The following is a 19,927-nucleotide window of genomic DNA, read 5'->3' as shown; positions in this document are numbered from 1 at the left end:
ATGAAAAAGAGCAGAGAACGACAGCCACTTGGCGGGCTCACCAAAGAGGCACATCCCACTACACCAGCAGGAATGAACTAACCCGCTAAATTCTCAGTCTTCACTGTGAGTAGCAAGGAGGGGAACTTGAGTCTTCAGGCAAAGCCAAGGGAATTTGATACAGAAAAGGGAGGAGAGAAAGAGAGAGAGGATTTTTTTGTATGATACGTGGAAAGCAGGGCAGGAAGTTCCAAACTTCTAGGCCAAAGATCCAGAAGGCTCCTTTATGCCTTTTTGGGATGCTTAGTTTTCCAGCCTAGCTCAGGGTCAAGGTGAGGCTGACAGGCCTAGCCACAAATGGCTTTAACTACTTGAATTTAATGGCTAGAATATACCACATTTACTATCCACAGAGCCTAATGGTGGCACTGCAGCTGAGCTGTTCTCTCAGACTCAAGCTCTAGATTTGTGTATGGAAACACAAGCTAGCTCCATAGCCAGAGGCCTCCCCTGTTCCTGGGAAAACCCAAGCCCCTGGAGAACTTTTAAGAAAGGCCACACAGTTGAGGGCTAGTGTGTAGAATGTTGTGGGATGTCTCCAAGGTCTGAGGCTGAGAGGTGTTGCCACCACTTTGGCAAAAGGAACCTTACACTTGCACTGTGAGCAAGTGGAAGGCCTTGCCATAGTCTTGGAGACAAGCATGTGCAGCAGAAGGTAGGAAGACAGAACCAGGGCTCACAGACCCCACTAGAGATAAGCTCACATCTGTTACCCAGCATTCACAGCCCCAAGTTGCTCCCACTTACCTGCCCATCCTCATACTGCTTGGTTAGCCAGCCTTTCTTGAAATTCAGCAGGTCAGGCTGAGGAAGAGACAAAAGAATAGCTCATAGGAAAGTCTCATGGCATCCCAATTATAGATAAAGCATGTCTGATGGAGCTGACATGGCTGAGACATTTTTATCTAGATGAAGTGGCACCAGGAGTAGAAGTTTCTCTATTTGTCAGACAAGTTTGTGCACCTTCCCTTACTGTGTTCTGTGATGCTGCTTATGTCTTTAAGGAAGGAAATGCCAGGCAAAGGGAGAATGGCATGGTCTTATTTGCCCTAGGCAACGGCAGCACAGGCTGCCCAACTGCCCCAAACATCTCTGCTCTGAGGTAGATGTCTATACTGGGTTCACTGTATAGCCTGTCTGGGGGCAGAGCACAGGCTCAGATGTAGAGTCCTTGAGGACTGTACATAAAGGGGCACATCTGCAGCAAATGACTAAAGGCAATTCCAGAACCTCTTGAAGGTATAGGAAAATACAAGTGAGGCAGAGATCATGTCAATATGGAGGAACAGCAGCAAAAGCACTGTTCAGACCCTCAGGCTACGCCTCAAGAGGAAGTGAAGTCTCCATTCCCCATGAAAAGTAGGATGGCACATAGGAAGGTCTGGACCTGCCAACAGGACCTAAGTAGAACGTCATCTGTTTCCCACTCATCCTGCTCAGGCATACCTGGGACCACTGCACAGCCTGGGAGCTCATGGCATTAGGGCACCTGTATCCTACTCAGCTGAGATGTTCATCTACCACACAGTGTGCCTATGTGGTCAGGTTCCACAGACACCAACTAACCCTTCTGTAGCCCCAAGTATTCTCTGCTTTCCACAGCCATCTTGATCAGAAATGCCTTTGAATCCTTTTAGTATTCCAGAGACAAGGTGTGTTTTAGGAGAATAAGTGAGAAGTGAAAAGACACCAGGATAATGTTCTAGGAGCTCCTATTCTGTCACAGAGAGACCACAGTAGACTACTGTTTGGCCAAAGCTGACTACAATGATGAGAATTCCCTCTGTGAATCCTACTTTAAGCCCCACTTTAAATCAAACAGTACTTCTGCCAGATTGTTTGAAGTACCAACAGTGAGAGATTAGGATGCCTCAGCTCAGAGACCTTTAAAGAAGAAAAGTCCCATTTAGGTGCAAACAGCTGTGGTTGCTGCCTAAGACTTGTGATGAAGGGCTACTCTCTGCCTCTGTCCAACCTGATGAGCTACAGGTCTGTAATAAAGACTCTTAAAACTTTCTGCTATGGTTGTGTCACTGCAGCCTTGGTGGACCCAGGGAACAGTGCAGGTGGGTCCTAGATAATCTTTTCTCTCTGTGTCTCTGATTGCTTCTGGGGAACAATGGCTACTGACAGAGAAACAGCTCTGCCTTGGGGATGAGAGTTGGAGAGCAGATCCAGTCTCCTCAGGACACTGGAGACAAAGAGTGCCAAAGAATCAGGCTGGCATGCTGAGCCTAGACACCATTTTATTCACTCTATTTGAGCAGTTTCTACTGAAGCTCCATAACAAGTGGGAGGACCTAGGAAAAGCCTACTTTCCTTCATGGCATAACTCTTGAACAAGACAAACTCCTAGGACATGGCTCCTGCTCTGAAATGCCAAAAAACCAACATCCAAAATAAGAAGAGCAAAGGGTCTGTGGCCTGACGCTTAAAAGTCAGATTTCTCTTCTATGGCCAAGATGACTTGTGCTCAGGATGCCATGTAGCCCCCAATTCTGCTGAGCCTAGAGGGAAAGAACACAGGATCTGCTTCTGACAAGCTGTGGGTCAGCAAGTGGGGCACTCACAGACATGATGGCCTGTGCACAGAGAGATGGCCAGAATGGACAGATGGACACTGACAGACAGCAGCCCACAGTGGTCAGAAACATCAGTGGCCACAGTGGATCTTCAGAGAACTTGGCATGTGGCCTGGGCTCACCGTCATGGAGGACTCCGTGGACCTCCTGTCCAGTGACTTGGCTCTTCGGTGTGGAGACAGGGGGGAAGCCGAGGCATCTGAGAGAGTAGCAGTGGGGGCTTCGCTGGTGAAGTCCTGTAGCAGAGAGCAGCCGCCCATCAGTATAGCCTGAGGCAGCTCAGGCAGGCACAGGGGTGGCAGCTGAATGGTCAATCATCCCTTACTGAACAGGAAGGTGCCTTGCTCCCAGTGAGGGACAACACTCTAAATAGGCCCCACTACAGGTCGGAGACAACCTGGGTCCTGGGATATTCTGGGCAGTAGAGAAGATTTTTCTTTTGGATGCCACTCACCATCACTGTCCTGGTCCCACCCTATTTTCTAGCTTCTTGGGACCCAGAAGGGCCAGGGGGCACCTCATGAGCAAGAAAGAAACCAGGGAAGGACTGAGACAAAGCAGAATACAGAAGAGGCAGGTTGGCAGGCACATGCCTAGGAGGAGGACTGCGAGGTTGATGGATCTAATAGACTCAGTAGAGAAATGAGGGCATGGCTGTCACTTGAAAGACAGGAAAGAAGATCTGATGTTCAGTTGTGTTGGTGGACTGCCTCAGAGAGGAAAAGAAATGCTAGTTATGACCTGGGACTTGAAAATTAATTCAAACATCCTCTAGTAGGGAAAGATGAAATTGTAGAAGAAAGAGGCAGAAGACAGCTTGCCTCAAGAAGCTCAATAATGAGGCTAACAGGGAGCAGAGGCCTGGAAGAAGCATATTCCTTGCATGTGGGGCACTTCAAGTGCTTAGGGTAGTGTGATGCCCAGACCCCCAGCCACCTCTGGGAGGCCCATTTGGACCTGGGTGCCCTGATCCCAAGAGCTCACCCGCTTCCTAGGGAAGGTCCTCTTCTCACTGCGGCCCTGGCGAGTATCACTTGATGGGGAGGGCATGGCTGATGCATTGGTCTCCATGTGTTCTGCTTTCTCAATGTCTAAAGCCTCAAATTTCTCAATTACCTGGGACCTCCTGCAAGAGAAGACACAGGGCTGGCTAAGACCAGAGAATCCCATGTTCTCAAGATAGGCTTAATCTTGATTAAAATGGGCTCTTGCAGCTTCTCCCTATACCTGGCCCATCCCATTGGGTCCCTGTGCCAGTTTCCTCCAGCCTCCAACAGGCACTGACCAGGCTTCAAGCACAGGCTTAGACAACCCAAGCTCCATTTGTAACCCCTTTCATGGCAGGCTGGAGCACTTCAAACCATGGCTCTTCCCTGACAGGCCTGTGCCCAGCCCTGCTCCCATGCTGAAGGCCCCTGAGGCTTTGTGGTGCTGATTCATGTGGCACTCACACACGTTGGCACCTGGCAGCAGTCCTCAACCAGAGACATAATCAAAGGACAATCACCATCTCTGCGTACATTGCACTTTTCCACAATCACAGTATAGTCTCACCCCAAAATGTCCAAATTTTAGCAAGAAAAAGACCCATGAATTAACATTATTTCTGCCAACATTTAAAAGGAATCAAAAACCAAATTAAAAACAAAGCAGGTTGATTTCATGTAATAGGGCTGGCGGCCTCATCAGGTGGTCTGCTGCTGAGACGAAGCTGAGATGGGAGCGAAGCGGGTGGAGGAGGCGTGAACGCCACAGCGACACAGCAGAGGGCGGAGAGGGCAAGACCTGAAAGAAAACAAGGCTGGAAAATGAATGAACAGAAAAGGGTCTGCTTTTAAAAATTAAATAATGGTAAATCAAAATTGTTCAAAGAATTAAAGCAGCAAAAAACCAAAGTGATCGTTGAGGAAGGAGAAAAATACCCATGATTATCCCAGTGTGAGGAGTCACCATGGTGGGTGGGGTTAGGCAGGAAAGCTGTGGGCTGTCCTGGGGAGGGAGGTAAGAGGATTGGAATTTAGACTTAAGACTTGTCAGGACACCAGTCTCCTCACTGAACCTGGGGCTACCTTGGTCTCCATTCTTAGGGAGCATGTCACTTTTATTCTGAACAAGTGGCCTAAAAATCAGGGGAAGCAATGCAGACCACCCTTCCAGAAGACTAAAACCTCTTTACAAAGAAAGAGGGCTTGTGCCCTGGAATTCTACCCCTTGCCCTGAGGCAGCTTTTCTTTAAGGGTTAGTGTATCCACCTCCAAAGGCCCCTTCTTCCAGGGAGGCAGAATTCTACTGGTAAAGCTCAGGAAGGCACACAGGTGCTTTGCTTCCTCCCACAGCATCTTCTTCAGAAAGAGACTCATGCCAGGCCAGCCAACTGCACCCACAGAGAAGGCGGTTCTAAGAGGAGCAGGAGGAGGTGGGTTGTGAGAGCAGGAAGCTACTAAGAAGCTGCCAGATCACCAGGCACAAGGAAAAGCTTTATGTGCACTGAGGCATCTAGCAAAACCAAATTGCTGCAATCAATGGGCCTTAGTGCTGTTGCTCCATCTGGCCTAAGAGCCCTTCCACTTGACTTGGAGGCCTCAAAGACCCCAGGACAGCACTGAGGCCAAAGTGCATGCTGTAGACCCACAGAGCTCCACAGAAAACAGGCAGCCATTTGTTATGACAGCTCCACACACATTCTAGATGTGAAGACCACAGGCTCAGGCAACCTCTGCCATAGCTCACTGTGCAGAGTGGGTGGTGTGACAGCAAGCACACTACTCAGGTAGAACTGAGAACAAGTGCTGTCTGCCTGCTGTAGTGGTGGGATTCTCAAGGCACTTCACACAGGACCATGGTTTCCTAACTCTCAGCAGCCAGACACAACTCTGGCTGTCCAAGAAACATTTGCAAAAGACTCTGGAAATCTGAAGAGCAGACACTTGAAGCTCAGGGCCCACTGTGATCAGACAGGATTGCTTACTAGCTCAGCTGGGGCTTGTCAAAAAACTGGCTCCATGATCAAGACAGCTGTGGCTGATTTCCTGCCACTCTGGAGACTGAGCTAACTACTAGGGACAGGATCCACTCTGATGCAGGGTGGTCTATCCGGGATCTGGTGAATGAGCCTTTGAGAGTAACAACAGCCAGTTAGAGGTCATTAGGATCAGTGAGAAAGGGACAGTTATAGGGTTAGTAGGTATAGGCAAATCAAGAGTGCAAACACAAGCTAAACCCATCCCACTGTGGCAAAGAGCATGCTAGAACAAAGCCCCAGAGATTGCATCTATCCCAGGCAGGTAAATAAGAATGAGTTTAAAATTAATCTCTCCAAGAAGCCAAGCGAAGCAGGTATGCAAAATGTTAATTCTGTGGTCTGGCACTAATACAGGACATGGCTGATCTCACTCTGGAGTTATGACACACAGCCTGCTCATCAGCCAGTGCAGTCTCCCCTGCCCGTTCTGTCAAACTCCTCAATCATTAGTGTAATTTTTAACTTACAAGTTGATTAAATGCTTTAAAGAATGGGACCTCTCGGCTGGGAAGGTGGCTCAGAGGTAGAGCACTTGCCTTGCATGCCTGAGGCCCTGGGTTCGATTCCTTAGCACCACATAAGCAAAAAGAAAAAGCCAGAAGTGATGCTGTGGCTCAAGTGGTAGAGTGCTAGCCTTGAGCTGAAGAGTTGAGGGACAGCGCCCAGGCCCAGAGTTCAGGCCCCACGACCAGACCAAAAAAAAAAAAAAAAAAAATGGGACCTCTGTCCCTGGTCCTGGGTCATTTATGGGAATAGGGCCTTGGAACTAAAGTTTCATTAGATATTACCACAAGGTTACCTTTCAGAGTGTGAGTCACCTTTTCCTCTGGATCCTGGACTGTAGCCTCGGAGGATGATTGCAGATGGTGAAGAGTCAGCTTTACCATCCACAAACTGGAGGTGGCAACAACAGGTACCTTGCTGAGTCACTAGTAAGTAGCCCTACCTCTCTCTAGGAAGAGTGGGGCACCTTACTGAGTAGCATTCATAGAAAGTAAACTTTGGAAATCTAGTAAAAACTATGAGTTTTAGGCTGGGTGCCAGGGGCTCAAGCCCGTAATCCTAGCTACTCAGTAGGCTGAGATCTGAGGATCACGGTTCAAAGTCAGCCTGGGCAGGAAAGTCCATGAGACTCTTATCTCCAATTAACCGCCAGAAAACCAGAAGTAGTGCTGTGGCTCAAGTGGTAGAGCGCTCACCTTGAGCTGAAGAGCTCAGGGACAGCGCTCAGGCCCAGAGTTCAAGCCCCATAATTGACAAAAAACAAAATAAAAAACATCTATGAGTTTTCTCACAGGAAAAAATATAAATAAATAAATGAATCCTAAATAAATGAATTTGTCCTGCAACATTGCTGGGCTTGCACATTGTTTTGTGGTCTCAGGCAGAATCCTTCCCCAGTTCTTACGAAGGCTGGGTCAGGAAAGCAAGGAAGGCAGGCAGAAGCCTCCTCTTCTCAGGGAGCTTTGCATCTGTGTTAACCCTTTATTTGGCTGTCCAGATCCTGTCTCTCCCCAGGAAGCTGGAACTCTGCTCTGCCTCCTCATTTCAACCAAGCCTAGAGGGCAAAAATGATGCCATGAGGTACTTGGGAACTTTACAGGCTGCCTCTTATATATTCAAGAGAGGAACTTGTGCTGGCCTATCTTCCTGTGCATTGGGGTCACTTTAGACAACAGAAGTGGACCAGGAAGAACAAGGCCAGCCTTCTAGATTCCAGGTAGATGGAACACTCTTCTCTCTTGGGTACTTGAGGTTCTAAGAGGAACTAAGTACAGCAAATATCCTATGAGGCTATAGTCCAGAACACAGAGAAAAAGGTACCCCACATCTGAACAGGAAGAGTGCTCCCTAGGGGAGGTGAGGGAGTATGTGTATGAATATGTACACATGAATGTGTGTGTGCATGCCCATGTGCATGTAGTGTTGCACGTGAATTCCATCCTTTAGTCTCCTTCTTACCTCCGTTCGTTGCCAAACAGACGGGCCACCTCTTCCCTGCCAGGGCTCCGGGCCCGAGTCCTACGCTCCAGCCGCCTTCTCTCCACCTGGAAGGCTTCTCGGTGGCTGATCCTGATGGCCTTAGGGACGTCGGCCAGGGCGGCATACTGCCTGCTGGCTTTAAAGGCAAAGGTGCTCCCCAGTCTTTCTGTTTCCCGCCCCCTAGCGCTGCTGGAGTCCTCATGGATAGGGGGCCGGCTGGCCTCACCCAGGCTGCTGAGGGAGATGCTGTAGACCATTCGGCTGGGGGCTTGAGGACCTGGGGAGTGAAGGGAACGGCCGAGCTCCTGGAAGGGCGATTCAGGGCAACCATACCTGCTGTTGGGGGTGCTGGGGCTGGGCGGGGAGAGCGGCAAGGGCAGCTGCTCCTCCGCCTTCAGGTCCTGCTTGGCCTTCTCCAGGGAGAAGTAGCCGCTCTCCACCCGCACCTTGCGGCCACAGTCCACACGGTCACCATTCATGGCACTGTCCTCTAGAAAAGAAGGTGGAGAGGAGGCTTGCTTAGACAACAGACAACTCTGCTCTATCGACTTTCCAAAAACCCATATAAGATCAAACAGGATCACTCAGGGCACAGTTGTCAGGAAAGAACTGTGGGGTGGAATAAACATTCTACCCATACTTTTCCCCCTCCTCCTCCTTCTCTCCTAGACAGATGGGGAGGCCTATCTTGTCTTGTGTGGGGCTCAGTTGGGAGAGCAGGACTCCACACCAAGTCCAGAAGGGAAGACATCTACCAGTTGCTTTTTACCAAAACCCAAGGAGAAAACCAACAGCTAAGCAGCCTTTCCAACTCTGGTAGGTTGGGGGTGGGGGAGGGAAGTAAGCAGGAGGTGGGGGTGGAGAGAGGCAAAGGTCTTGATACACTTGAGAGAAAGGAATGGTAGATGAGGGCAGGTTATGTACACTGAAGAAAAGGCAGCAGAGGAAACCTGCTCTTCTCAAGTAGTTCCAGCATGCCAAGTGGAGAGGTGCTTCCTCCTCAGCACTCATGTTAGTCAGGGGCTGGGCAGGATGGACAGTGAAAAGAGGCAAGACCCGAGGTAATACACACAGTGTACACCCAGGGCTAACACCATTAACAACATGAATACATGGTGCAGGAGTAGGGCCTCCTCATGCATGGTTCTTGAAGCACAGTGGTTTTGATTCTCCTGATACTTCCTGGGGCTGACAGAACAGCCTTCAGGTGCTATCTTCCTCCTTTACAGATGGGGTTTAAGAGCTAGAAGGGCCAAGGCTAAGCCAGTCTAAGAACCCCAGTCCATGCCAAACCAGGTGCTATCCACAGCTAATGCACAAAAGAGAAAGAAGTCCAGGGTTTTTGTGGGCTAGAATGGAGGCCCACTTCAGCACTGCAAGACAAGCCATCAGGACAGGTGCTCACACAGACTAGTCAGCTGTAGCTTACCTTCTTTGTTGTCTAGCCCTGATTCCCGCAGGGAGCTAGCAGTAGGAGACTGGCTCTGGCTAGGACTTTGAGCTGGGCTCAGGCTGCTTCCTTCGGGCTGGTCCTTAGCTCTCATTTCTTCCTGCCACAGGGTGGATTTGGTGGTGGGGACTTTCTCAGCACTTGGGATACTGCTACTGCTGCTGCTTGTGACAGCTACCTTGGCAGGCCCAGGCTCCTGTGGAGACAGTGGTGTCAAGGGTACCCAGTCTGAGCTGGCTCATAAGTCCTGGATATCCAGCTTCAGGGGAGATCAGGACAGCCCTACAGTGTTGGAGTCTGGGAAGCCCCACACAGAGGAGAAATTCTTGTCTGTTACCACAGTAACCTCTGTGCTCTGAAATAGCTAGTCCAGGAGACCCCAAGCTATTCTGACAAATACATGGAGAAAAAGGTTCCAAGTTTCTGCCAGAAGTCTGTCACCAAACAACACGCAAGCTCTCCCATCATATAGCCAGATAGCACCTACAACAGCAGCCTAGTAGAAAATGGCAAGACCACAGGCATTGGCTCAGAATCCATCCAAGCACTTTAGATACAAATCAGGGAGACATGACAAGGTGAAGAGAACACATTTCTGAGTAGGACACATTGCCATCTGAAATCCTTATTATCAACGTAGAAAATGAGTTTCCATAGCATCCATACCTAGCCAGTCCTTGTGGCTTCATTAATTCTGCTTTTGGACCTAAGAATTAGGTTAAATGGGTACCGTTGGCTTATGCCTGTAATCCTAGCTACTCAGGAGGCTAAGATCTAAGGATCACGGTTCAAAGCCAGTCTGGGCAGGAAAGGCCACAAGACTTTTATCTCCAATAAATTACTCAGAAAATGCTAGAAGTGGTGGTGTTGCTCAAGTGGTAGAGTACTAGCCTTAAGCAAAAGAAGTTCAGTGACAGTGCCTAGGCTCAGCAAAAAAAAAAGAAGAAAGAAAAGAAAGAAGAAGGAAGAATAAGTAGTAGTAGTAGTGGTAGTAGTAGTAGTAGTAGTAGTTGTTGTTGGAGGAGAAGGATCAGCCGTTGCCGCTGCAGCTTAAATAGGACACTTGGATACTATGCAAACTGAAACCAGATAGACACTTGGCCTATAAATACTAAAAATGTGATGATGGCATTTGCAGATAGGGTCTTTGGGATGTGGTTGAGAGTAAAATCCTCATCAAGAAGATCAGTGTCCTCATCAATATGATCAGTGTCCTTATAAAAGAAGCCTCAGAGAGTTGCTCATCCCTTCCAGCATGGGAGGATCAAGAAGTGGGCCTTCACCAGACACCAAATTTGTTGGTGCCTTGACCTTGGAGTTCCCAATCTCTACAATCACAAGGAATAAATACCTGTGTTTGTTTAGCACCTCAATCTATGACACTTTGTCATAGCAGCAATGAACTGAGACATTCAATGTCCTGCTCAAATCCGTGTGTGTATGTGTGTGTGTGTGTGTGCGCGCAAACACATGTATGGGTGCTGATCAATACTGGTAGCAAAGATGGGAATTGGACCAATTCCTATTTTTCCCCAAGCACAGAAGTGGTGTGCACTGGGGAGAAGTATTTGTGGGGCAGACACAGGGGTGAAGATATAGGGTATAGAGTAACCAACTTCTAGGATTCTTCTCAGAAGATGGTTAACAGTTTTCTTATACCTTCAAAGACTTACGGAAGGTGGGTGTCAGTGCTTACGCCTGTAATCCTAGCTACTCAGGAGGCTGAGATCTGAGGATCATGGTTCAAAGCCAGCCCAGCAGAAAAGTTCCTGCGAGACTCTTTATTTTGGTCAGTCATGGGGCTTGAACTCTAGGCGTTGGCATTGTCCCTGAGTTCTTCAGCTCAAGGCTAGCACTGTACCACTTGAGCCACAGTGCCACTTCCAGCCTTTTCTGTTTATGTGGTGCTGAGGAATTGAACCCAGAGCCTCATGCATGCAAGGCTAGCATTCTACCACTGAGCCACCTTCCCAACCTCCCAGCCTCCCCCTTCCCCCATGAGACTCTTATCTCCAATTTACCACTCAAAAACTAGAAGTGGCACTGTAGCTCAAGTGGTAGAGTACTAGTCCCTGAGAGGCTCAGGGACAGCCCCCAGACCCTGAGTTCAAGCACCACAACCAATGACAACAACAACAAAAAGATGTATGGATATTTAGCCCCAAGGTTGAGTCCTGGTCCTCCAGTCAATTTCCTCAGCTACCCCACCAGTGCCCCTTCCTCTCAGTGGAAGTCATTCCAGAGGCCCTTCTGCTATGCCCCTTTTCCCTCCCCACACCCTAGGTCCTGCTGTTCTAAGTCCAAGTGGAAGAAGCTGGGCACAGCTATGTTGGGCTTGGTGCAGGGCTGGAATCTTCCTGCAGGGGAGGGAGCAACCATAAAATAGTCATTGATAACTGGGCACCAGTGGTTCACGCCTATAATCACCTGTAATCCTAACTACTCAGGAGACTGAGATCTGAGGATCACAGGTCAAAGCCACCCTGGGCAGTAAAGTCCATGTGACTCTTACCTCCAATTAACCACCTTAAAGCCAGAAGAGTGCTGTGGCTCAAGTGGCAGAGTGCTAGCCTTGAACAAAAAGCTCAAGGACAGCACTTAGGCCCTGAATTCAATGCCCTAGGACTGGGGCTGTGCACACACACACATGTGCGCATACACAAATCCAGTCCTTGATAAATTAGTTCCCACCCCGCCACTCCCACCAAAAAATAAATAAAAAATAAAAAATCCAGTCCTTGATAAATCAGTTCCCTCAGCTCTCCAAATACAAATACACACACACACACACACACACACACACACACACACACACACACACACACACACACACACGCACTCTCTCTCTCTCTCTCTCTTTCTCTCTCTCTCTCCCTCTCTCTCTCCAGCCCTTGATATATCAGTTCCCTTAGAAGAGAGAAGAAGTTAAGTTAAAATGAAAGTTGGCTGAAGTTCCCAGAGAAGATAACCCAGAGGAGGGTTAAGGGCTCCTGCAGTCTAGCCTCAGCCCCCACAGGCTGAGTGCACCTGTGGCACAGGCATGCCTTCTTCTCTTGGCATGAGATGTAGTATGAGACCTGGAGCTTTGGAAACACATTTCCGAACATTAAGTCTCTACTGACTCTTACCTCCTCCCAGGTAAGGTGTATAACCTGGGAAGAGCTGGCTTAATTCAGATCTCTCCCCATCCTCATCCCAGAAAACCAGGGCCTGATAAATACCTAAGACTGTAGGGAACTTTTCCTCTCCTTTGGGTACCTGCTTAATCCTGCTTTTACACATTAAGGCACCCACTGTCTTCCAGGGATTGACTACGGGTCCTTGTCCTTGAGCAAAGATGCTATTCTTTTGAACAGATGGGTGAGACACCTGGCTGGGTGGATGTGGTCACAGAACCAGGTCTAAGCCTTTATAGAGGCGCTTCCATTCCTCAGCATGTAAGGGCTGTCAGGGCATATAAACCAAACAAAGGTACTTGGGTTTTCTGTGCTCAGTCCAAAGTGGCTGGACAGGTGCTGCTTCATTAGGGTGCCATAATGAAGCCTGCACTGCTCATCAGAGCTGTTCAGAAAGGGTTTTCAAATCCCTCTCTGAAGGGGTGTCAGAGAAGACCTCTTTATTTCAATGGCATGAAAATGCAACAGGCATCCAATGGAAAGGGAGAGTCTACTTTGAAGTGTGAGATAGTAGACACCACAACAGAAGGTAAGACTCCCAGGGGAAGAGCTGTGCCACATGTACAAGACAAGACAGAGCCTCAAAAAAAATCAGCTGTTGTATAGTCTCTGCAAAAGACAGGGCCTGACAAAGGCAGGGATGCACTTGGCCAGTAGACCTGTGTATACCAACTGTGCAGCTGCACACTGAGTGGGAACTCCTGCCCTGGCAGCACCTCAGTGGAACAGCATTTTCCTCTACTTCAATGGCATTAGGGCTAAGTAAACAGCAGGGTTAAACCTGTCTCTTCAACTGCCTTGGGCCCTATGAGAGTCCTTCTCCCTGTTGAATGGCTGATGTTGGCTCTATGTCCAAATCCATGGTCCTATTCTAAAAGTGGGCCATCAGCTCCATCATTTGAGTTGGGGCCAAGTTGAGTTTAAGTGGACCAACTAGAGGAGTTATGACAATGATGGAAAGGAAAAGCCCTTCCTACCCTGAACCCCTGCCCTTCCCTGTATGTTCCCCAGAAGCCAAGGGAGAGGATACATGCTCTGCTGCCTGCTGCCTGCCCCCCAACCCTGAAAGCTCCAGGGCACATCAATGGCTACTGTGCACAGTACTCAGAGAGGATGATGTGGACTGGGGTCTTCAAGAGTATGGGCAGGAGGAAGGGAGTATGCAGGTATGACCACCTCAATGCTAGCCAGACCCCTTCCTCACTCTTTAACCTAAAGGTTCACTACCCCCCAGTTTTTAGCCCCATTGGAGAAAAATGACACCTGGCCTACCTGCGGGGTGGGTGGCTCCACTTTCCGTTTCTTCTTCTGGTTCTGCTTGTTGGTCCTGGGATAGACCATAAGCATCTCTAACCACCTGGGAAAAAGGGAAGAGACATTATCAGGTAAGCCTCTAGCTCTCAGGAACATGATCCTGCCCCTGGCTGGGGAAGTCCAGACCCTAGGCCCTATGCTTCCTGACTGGAGATACCCATCCAACAGCCAGTCCTGTAGGCACTGAGCAGGACAGGACATAACCCCAGATGAGAAGTGCCACAGTTGGGCCAGGCAGTGCCACAGAGTAGGACAGGAGAGGCATAGTATATGCCAAAGCCAGGCCAGACAGTGATATTGCTACTGCCACTGCCAGCAGGGCCTTAGGGCACAATATAGGCTCCATGCTTGTAAAGAGGCATGTTTGACCACAGGTTTTGGGGAATGAGTACATATCTCTTTCCCATAGCTACTCTTATTCCCAGGGCTTAGACTTGATTCTAAAACTGACTGCCCAGAGTGGATTCAGGGAGCACACAAATAGGTAGCAACTGGAAGCCAGTTAGGGATACCAAAGCAGATAGATCCTGGCCATGAGAAGAAAACCAGGAATCATGCTAGCAAAGTTCTTCATGGTCACCTCAGAAGTGAGCAGTTGACCTCCTAGACCATCTCTTACAAAGGAAAAAACGAGAAACATGTCTCCCATTCAATCTCCAAACACATTGGGGCCTACATGCTGGAAGGGTTACTCTGGACCAGCAATTCCTTTTGGGAATGGAGGAATTGAGGAATTGCAGGTCAACAGGCCAGCACTTTAGATCTGGCTCTACCACAGTCTAACTATAGCTTCAGGTACTTTCAGCTCCTTAAGAATGCTGTCCCCTCATTTCTGAAACTAGGAGCTAGATCAAGCCACGACATAAACACTATTTCTCCTAGTCAGATTTTCACAAGGACAAAGGGACTGAACTGTTGAGGAGTAGGGGATATAAGGGGTCTGCCTCTGAGGCTCACCTCCAGCCTTGGCTGAGTGGCCAGGGCAGCCAGCATTCCCTCCAGAGAGGAAAGAACCACAGGAGACACAGGTCTAGTAGACCATCCTGGAGCATCCGACTATGTTGGACTCAGGCCTGGGATTATAGCAGTAGCTGTGCCAACACAATCCAGCAGCACCCCTGGGGTAAGAAAAGGCCTCTTACAGTTTCTTTAATTTGAGGTTGCTGTGGAAAGGTGAGATGGTAGGGCAGTAGGTGGCTTTCTGGACTGCCTTAGGAAGTGTTGACAAGCTGGTAGCTGGGGAACCAGTCTCAGTGCAGGGAATCCCAGTGACTAAGCAGAGAGCTACCCTCAGCCCAGTTCAGCCCATGACCAGTAATGCTCAACTTTCTGAGTATAGGCAAAGGCTTGCATTATCAGAGCTACACGTCTTTCAGTCCTTTTTCTATGTATCCCAAAGCAAGAAAGGAGGGTACAAGTGAATCTGCAAAGCCAGCAGACAACTGTGCTTCCCAGGATGTTGAAACCTTCCCCTGGCTCATTCCTCTGTCCCAGGCTGGTTGGGACAGAGGTCAATGGGAGAGGGCCTGGGCTCCTGGAGCTGTTCCTATGGAGCTCACAATGCTGGTGGGCTGCCCTTCTAGTTGTAGTGGCTGACATTTCCACTAGGCACTCAGAGGACCTAGGTCTCTAGAGGGCTGTCCCTACAATTTTCCCAGACTTTCTACATCAAGATCATCTTTCTCCCTGAGGACCCCAGGTATGTGGAAGAGTACGGTAGGGATTATACACCTTAGGGCACCCAGGACCCCTAAGTCTTGCAGGTGCCAGCCACTGGCAATGCCAGCGAACCATACAGGACAAAGTTTTTTTTTTTAATTTTAATTTTTTGTGAACATACTGTACAGAGAGGTTACAATTACATAGGCAAGATAATGAGTACATTTCTTATCAAGCATTGCAGCCTCCTCCTTTGTTTACCCTTCACATCCCTTCCCAGCCTCCGCCGCCCCCCCCCCCCCCCCCCCGCCCCAGGACAAAGTTTTAAGGGAAGAGGAAAGGGCTGGCTGGTGGGTGCGGACATGGCACCACTAACTGAATAGCACAGCTAAGCATTTCTGGGCTGGGATTTGAGACAGCAACTTGTTTTGTAACCCAAGACACCTGCTCAACCCATTACAATGGGGTTGTTAGGCTAGATGATAAACTGTATTCTCTGCACATGGATTTATGGAAGTCTAGTAGGATGTGTCCAATGTTACATAGTAAAGAATAAAGATGGGTAAATATGGAACTAGTGGGTGCCTGGGCTCAATTCCAGAAAAGAAGAGTTGAGTTACTGAGAATAGGGATGTGGGTAGAGCTGACAGCATGGAAGAAGGGAAACCTACCCTCCGGCCTAGCAATAGAGCAAAGTCAAATCTTGTTTGTCTACTGGAACATGGGAACTGAAAGAACTGGCCACTTTCTCTAGCCCTGAGAGGGAGCATTCAGAGAAGACCTGGGGAGGAGGGCTGCTGAGATGGTCTTGGTATCCCTGCCCTATCCCAGGCAGCCTGGCAGAAGTGTCAATACCTCCTTAGCACCTATCTTCAATATGACCAGAACCAACAGATGAAGAGCCATGACAAGTAAAGAGGAAGCTGTGGAGAGCACTGAAGTAAGGGGTCATTGCAAGAATGAGAGGAGGTGGAAAAGATGGAGCTTCTGTCCCTAGGACATATATGTTACACAAATGCTGGGGTCAAGAATCCCAGAATAAGCTGGGCGCCAGTGGCTCACACCTGTAGTCCTAGCTACTCAGGAGGCTGAGATCTGAGGATCACAGTTCAAAGCCAGCCCGGGCAGGAATGTCCATGAGACTCTTATCTCCAATAAACCACTAGAAAACCGGAAGTGGCACTGTGGCTCAAATGGTAGAGCTCTCACCTTGAGCTGAAGAGTGCACGGACAGTGCCCAAGCCCAGAGTTCAAGCTCCACGACTGACAAAAAAGAAAAAAAAGTCCCAGAATATGGGTAAGGTGAGGAAGCTGCTGCTTGGGTCAGGAGAGGGGCTGCAGGGCACATGGGCAGGCCTCTATAGTAAGAACCTGGCTGCTACACAGAAACGTGTAGGGCCTAAGCCAGAATAAGGAGAGGGAAGAGCCTTGGCTAAATATAGGCAATGATATATGGTTGTGTCACTAAGCTACCATATAAACATTGGGCCCAGCCTGCCTGGTTCCTTAGTCTGCTAATAACAAATGTCTATACAAGCTGTCTGGGTAAAGTGAGTCAGTGCATACTAACAGAAGAGACAATGGACGTAAGGAAATGGAGAACCCTGGAGGGGTGTGGGCTATAGTGAGGACCATGGACTGTTTGTTACAGGGACAAGTCAAATGCTATATATCACCTCTGAACTGTAGGACGTCAACATCCCAGCTCTAACCCAGGGATTTCAGACCTCCTTTCTGTCATCCTTGTCATCTCTGCCTTTCCTGGGTTCCAAACATGGGAGGGTGAGATTCTCTAGTAGTGGTGGAGAACCTTTTATGTGCAAGGGCCATTTGGCATGTGATGTTAGCTGGTATTTATGTTGTCATGAAAAAAACTTGTAGAAGCTGGGCACTGCTAGCTCACGCCTGTAATCCTAGCTACTCAAGAGATTGAGATCTGAGGATTGCCAGTCTGGACAGAAAAGTGCATGAGACTCTTATCTCCAATAAACTACTCAGAAAAAGTCAGAAGTGGCACTGTGGCTCAAGTGGTAGAGCACTAGCCTTGAGCACAAAGAGGCTTAGGGATAGCACGCAGGCCCTGAGCTCAAGTCCCAGGACTGGCAAAAAGAAAAAGAAAAAAGCTTGTAGAGTTATTGGATTTCAAGTCTTACCCAAGGCTGCCTAGGCAATGCTAGACCACATCGTTTTGCATGAAGCCTGTGGCTGCATGTTCCCTATTACTACACAGAGGTGTGTCTGGCTAGGTAATGGAGCAGCAGATTTGAGTATGAAATGTAGATGGTTGTTCCCACATTAAAGGTAGTCCTACTGCTTTCAGGCGCTCAGCCATCTCACTTTTGCCAGTACCAAGGCTTGAACTCAAGGCTTTGTATTCACTCACCTTGCTTTCTCAGTTTGTGCTTTACCACTTGAACCATGCCTCTACCCCAGCTTTTGGAAGGAGTTAATCTTGCTGACTTTTCTGCCTGGGCTGGCTTTGAACCACAATCCTCCAAGTCTCAGCCTCCTGATTAGCTAGGATTACAGGCATGAGCCACTAGTGCCTGACAAAAGCAATAGTTCTTGAGATGCCCTGGACACCCTTAGAGCCCATGATTCTATGTTAAGCTTAGGGATAGACAGAAACTGTCTAGCTTGTCCTCTGGAACTTAATAAATCTGAACTTGTATTTTCCCAGCAGAGGGCGCCCCAAGGCAAGCAGTGGCTCTAGCCCATGTTCCCTCTTCCTCCTTCAGCCTGGCCAGGGCTGCAGTTAAAATGTTAAAGTAAGGCAGTACTCCAATAGTGCTGCACGTGCTCAAGTTGAAGGGGTCATCTCTCCTGTATTGCAGCCATCAGCTTAATCTCTTCAACTTCTCAGATTTGCTTTCTTAAAAGTTTCAAATGCATCTGCCTCTTTCCAGCCTTAAAGAACCAGCAGGATTCTGAGATTCACTCTCAAGGGGCCAGGCCTGTTAAAGCCTGTTTACTAGTGTGTACCATGAAGTTTTTCACCACCGCTCCAGTTGGTAGTAAATGCCCCACTGCTAGACTTGGAGCTCTCTGATATTCAAGAGTATAAAGCTCATGTTGTCAGAGTATCAGCTATTTCCAAACATAGCCTATATGCCACAGAAGTGAGCAGGCTTGTCAGTTTTTTCCACTAAAACAAGTGGCAGTAGTGGGCTCCTGTGTATGGTACAGAAGACATGACCTCCAAGGGCCAACAATGAGTATAAATCGTCAGCACTGCCTGAGGCATGTTCCCCAGAAGATCTGAGACACAGGATAACTAAACAGCATGAAGGAAAGAGGGTCCTTCAGGACTGAGGTGATGGTAAACGCAGCACTATGTAACTCAAAACCACTGAAGTATAGGGTAGAAGAGGTGTTGCAGAGCTGGGAAGGATCTTAAAGACCTGCTAAGCAACTTGGTGGGTTTCACCAGAAGAGGGGCAAAATAGTTATACCTTTGGACACCAATGGAGAGGCCCTAAAGTCTTCAGGACACACAGGTGTGGGTTTGGCAAGTTTGTGAACAGCACAGGGGTGAGGCATGGTAACGAAATGATACTGAGAAGGAAGATAGGGAGTTCAGAGGAAGAACCTTTTGGTGTAGCCAAATTAGTCCATGATCTACTCTGCTGAAGATACTCAGGCCTGGTCCAAGGTCCTGCTGGTGATGCCTTGTGTGGCTCTGGACAACTCACCCACTGATGATCTCCTTGGTCTCTGCTCTGATGAAATGCTCTTTCTCAGGCGTCAGGATGCAGAGGGAAAACTTCTGTCCAGTGCGGCCTTCCCCATCCACTACATCTGTGCACTGGTTCATGTTGATGGTGCCCTGAGGGAGGGTTGTGGGCTATAAGAACAAGATGTCAGAGTCACTCAGAGGCAGCAGCAAAGAAGCAGCAAGAGTGGCATGGGAGGGCTGGGAAGGTGGCTCAGTGGTAGAATGCTTGCCTTGCATGCATGAGGCCGTGGGTTCGATTCCTCAGCACCACATAAGCAGAAAAAAAAAGCCGGAAGTGGCACAGTGGCTCAAGTGATAGAGTGCTAGCCTTGAGCTGAATGGCTGAGGGACAGCACCCAGGCTCAGAGTTCAGGCCCCACGAGTGGACCAAAAAAAAAAAAAAGAGTGGCATGGGATCTCACAGCCTCTTGGCCCTCCAAGCTCTTATTTCCTACCCACTTACCCAGGGAAAACAGGGAAAAGCTGGGTTTTCTCAGAGGACAACCAGTTGGACTTTACTTCTTACTTGGATAACAATATCCCAGCTTGGACTGGAGGAAGAGGTGAGGAGGGAGGGGGCAAGACAGGAAAGGGACAGTTGTGGAAACAGTAGCAGCCAAGATCCCGGTCCCAGAGGGATTGCTGATCCAAAATAGTAAGGAAAAGCTCCACAGATGGATTCAGAAAAACAAAAAGGTTTTTTTTTTTGGTTGTTGTTTGATTTGATTTGGTTTTAGATGCAAGGAGGGGGGGCAGACAAGAGCCAACACCCTTGAAGCACTGGCTGTGAGGCTGGAAGCATGGAGTCAGAAACCCCCCACTCCTGTCCAGACCACGAAGCATCCTGCAGAGGCTGACTGGCTCAACAACCAGTAACCTTTTTTCTCACTTAAATAGCAAAAACATTTAGATTCTGAAATCAGGGACAGAAAACTAAAAACAGGAAGTTTTTTTTGTTTTGTTTTTTCCCGGTCGTGGTACTTAAAC

General features: G+C 48.7%; 1 protein-coding gene across 3 annotated transcripts in view; it reads right to left on the bottom strand.

The window, feature by feature from the left end:
- The window catches only part of LOC122103295 (myosin phosphatase Rho interacting protein), a 144,621-nt gene that overhangs the window by 41,521 nt on the left and 83,173 nt on the right, over positions 1–19,927 (bottom strand). For 2 of the 3 annotated variants that reach the window (XM_042673833.1, XM_042673834.1), the window contains exons 4-10: positions 18,918–19,069; positions 13,525–13,609; positions 9,056–9,272; positions 7,960–8,116; positions 3,606–3,747; positions 2,744–2,857; positions 787–843 (exon numbers count right to left, since the gene is read on the bottom strand). In XM_042673833.1, coding sequence (XP_042529767.1) covers positions 787–843; positions 2,744–2,857; positions 3,606–3,747; positions 7,960–8,116; positions 9,056–9,272; positions 13,525–13,609; positions 18,918–19,069 — 924 coding nt within the window. Of the gene's footprint in view, positions 1–786; positions 844–2,743; positions 2,858–3,605; positions 3,748–7,605; positions 8,117–9,055; positions 9,273–13,524; positions 13,610–18,917; positions 19,070–19,927 lie in introns of all 3 variants that reach the window. The other variant, XM_042673835.1, reaches the window with a different exon arrangement.

The sequence above is a fragment of the Dipodomys spectabilis genome, unplaced genomic scaffold, assembly GCF_019054845.1.
Source record: "Dipodomys spectabilis isolate Male_0828 unplaced genomic scaffold, ASM1905484v1 ptg000018l, whole genome shotgun sequence".
In the NCBI taxonomy this organism is placed as follows: domain Eukaryota; kingdom Metazoa; phylum Chordata; class Mammalia; order Rodentia; family Heteromyidae; genus Dipodomys; species Dipodomys spectabilis.
The sequence above is the reverse complement of the archived record's forward strand: the minus strand, read 5'-3'. Positions and strand labels throughout refer to the sequence as shown.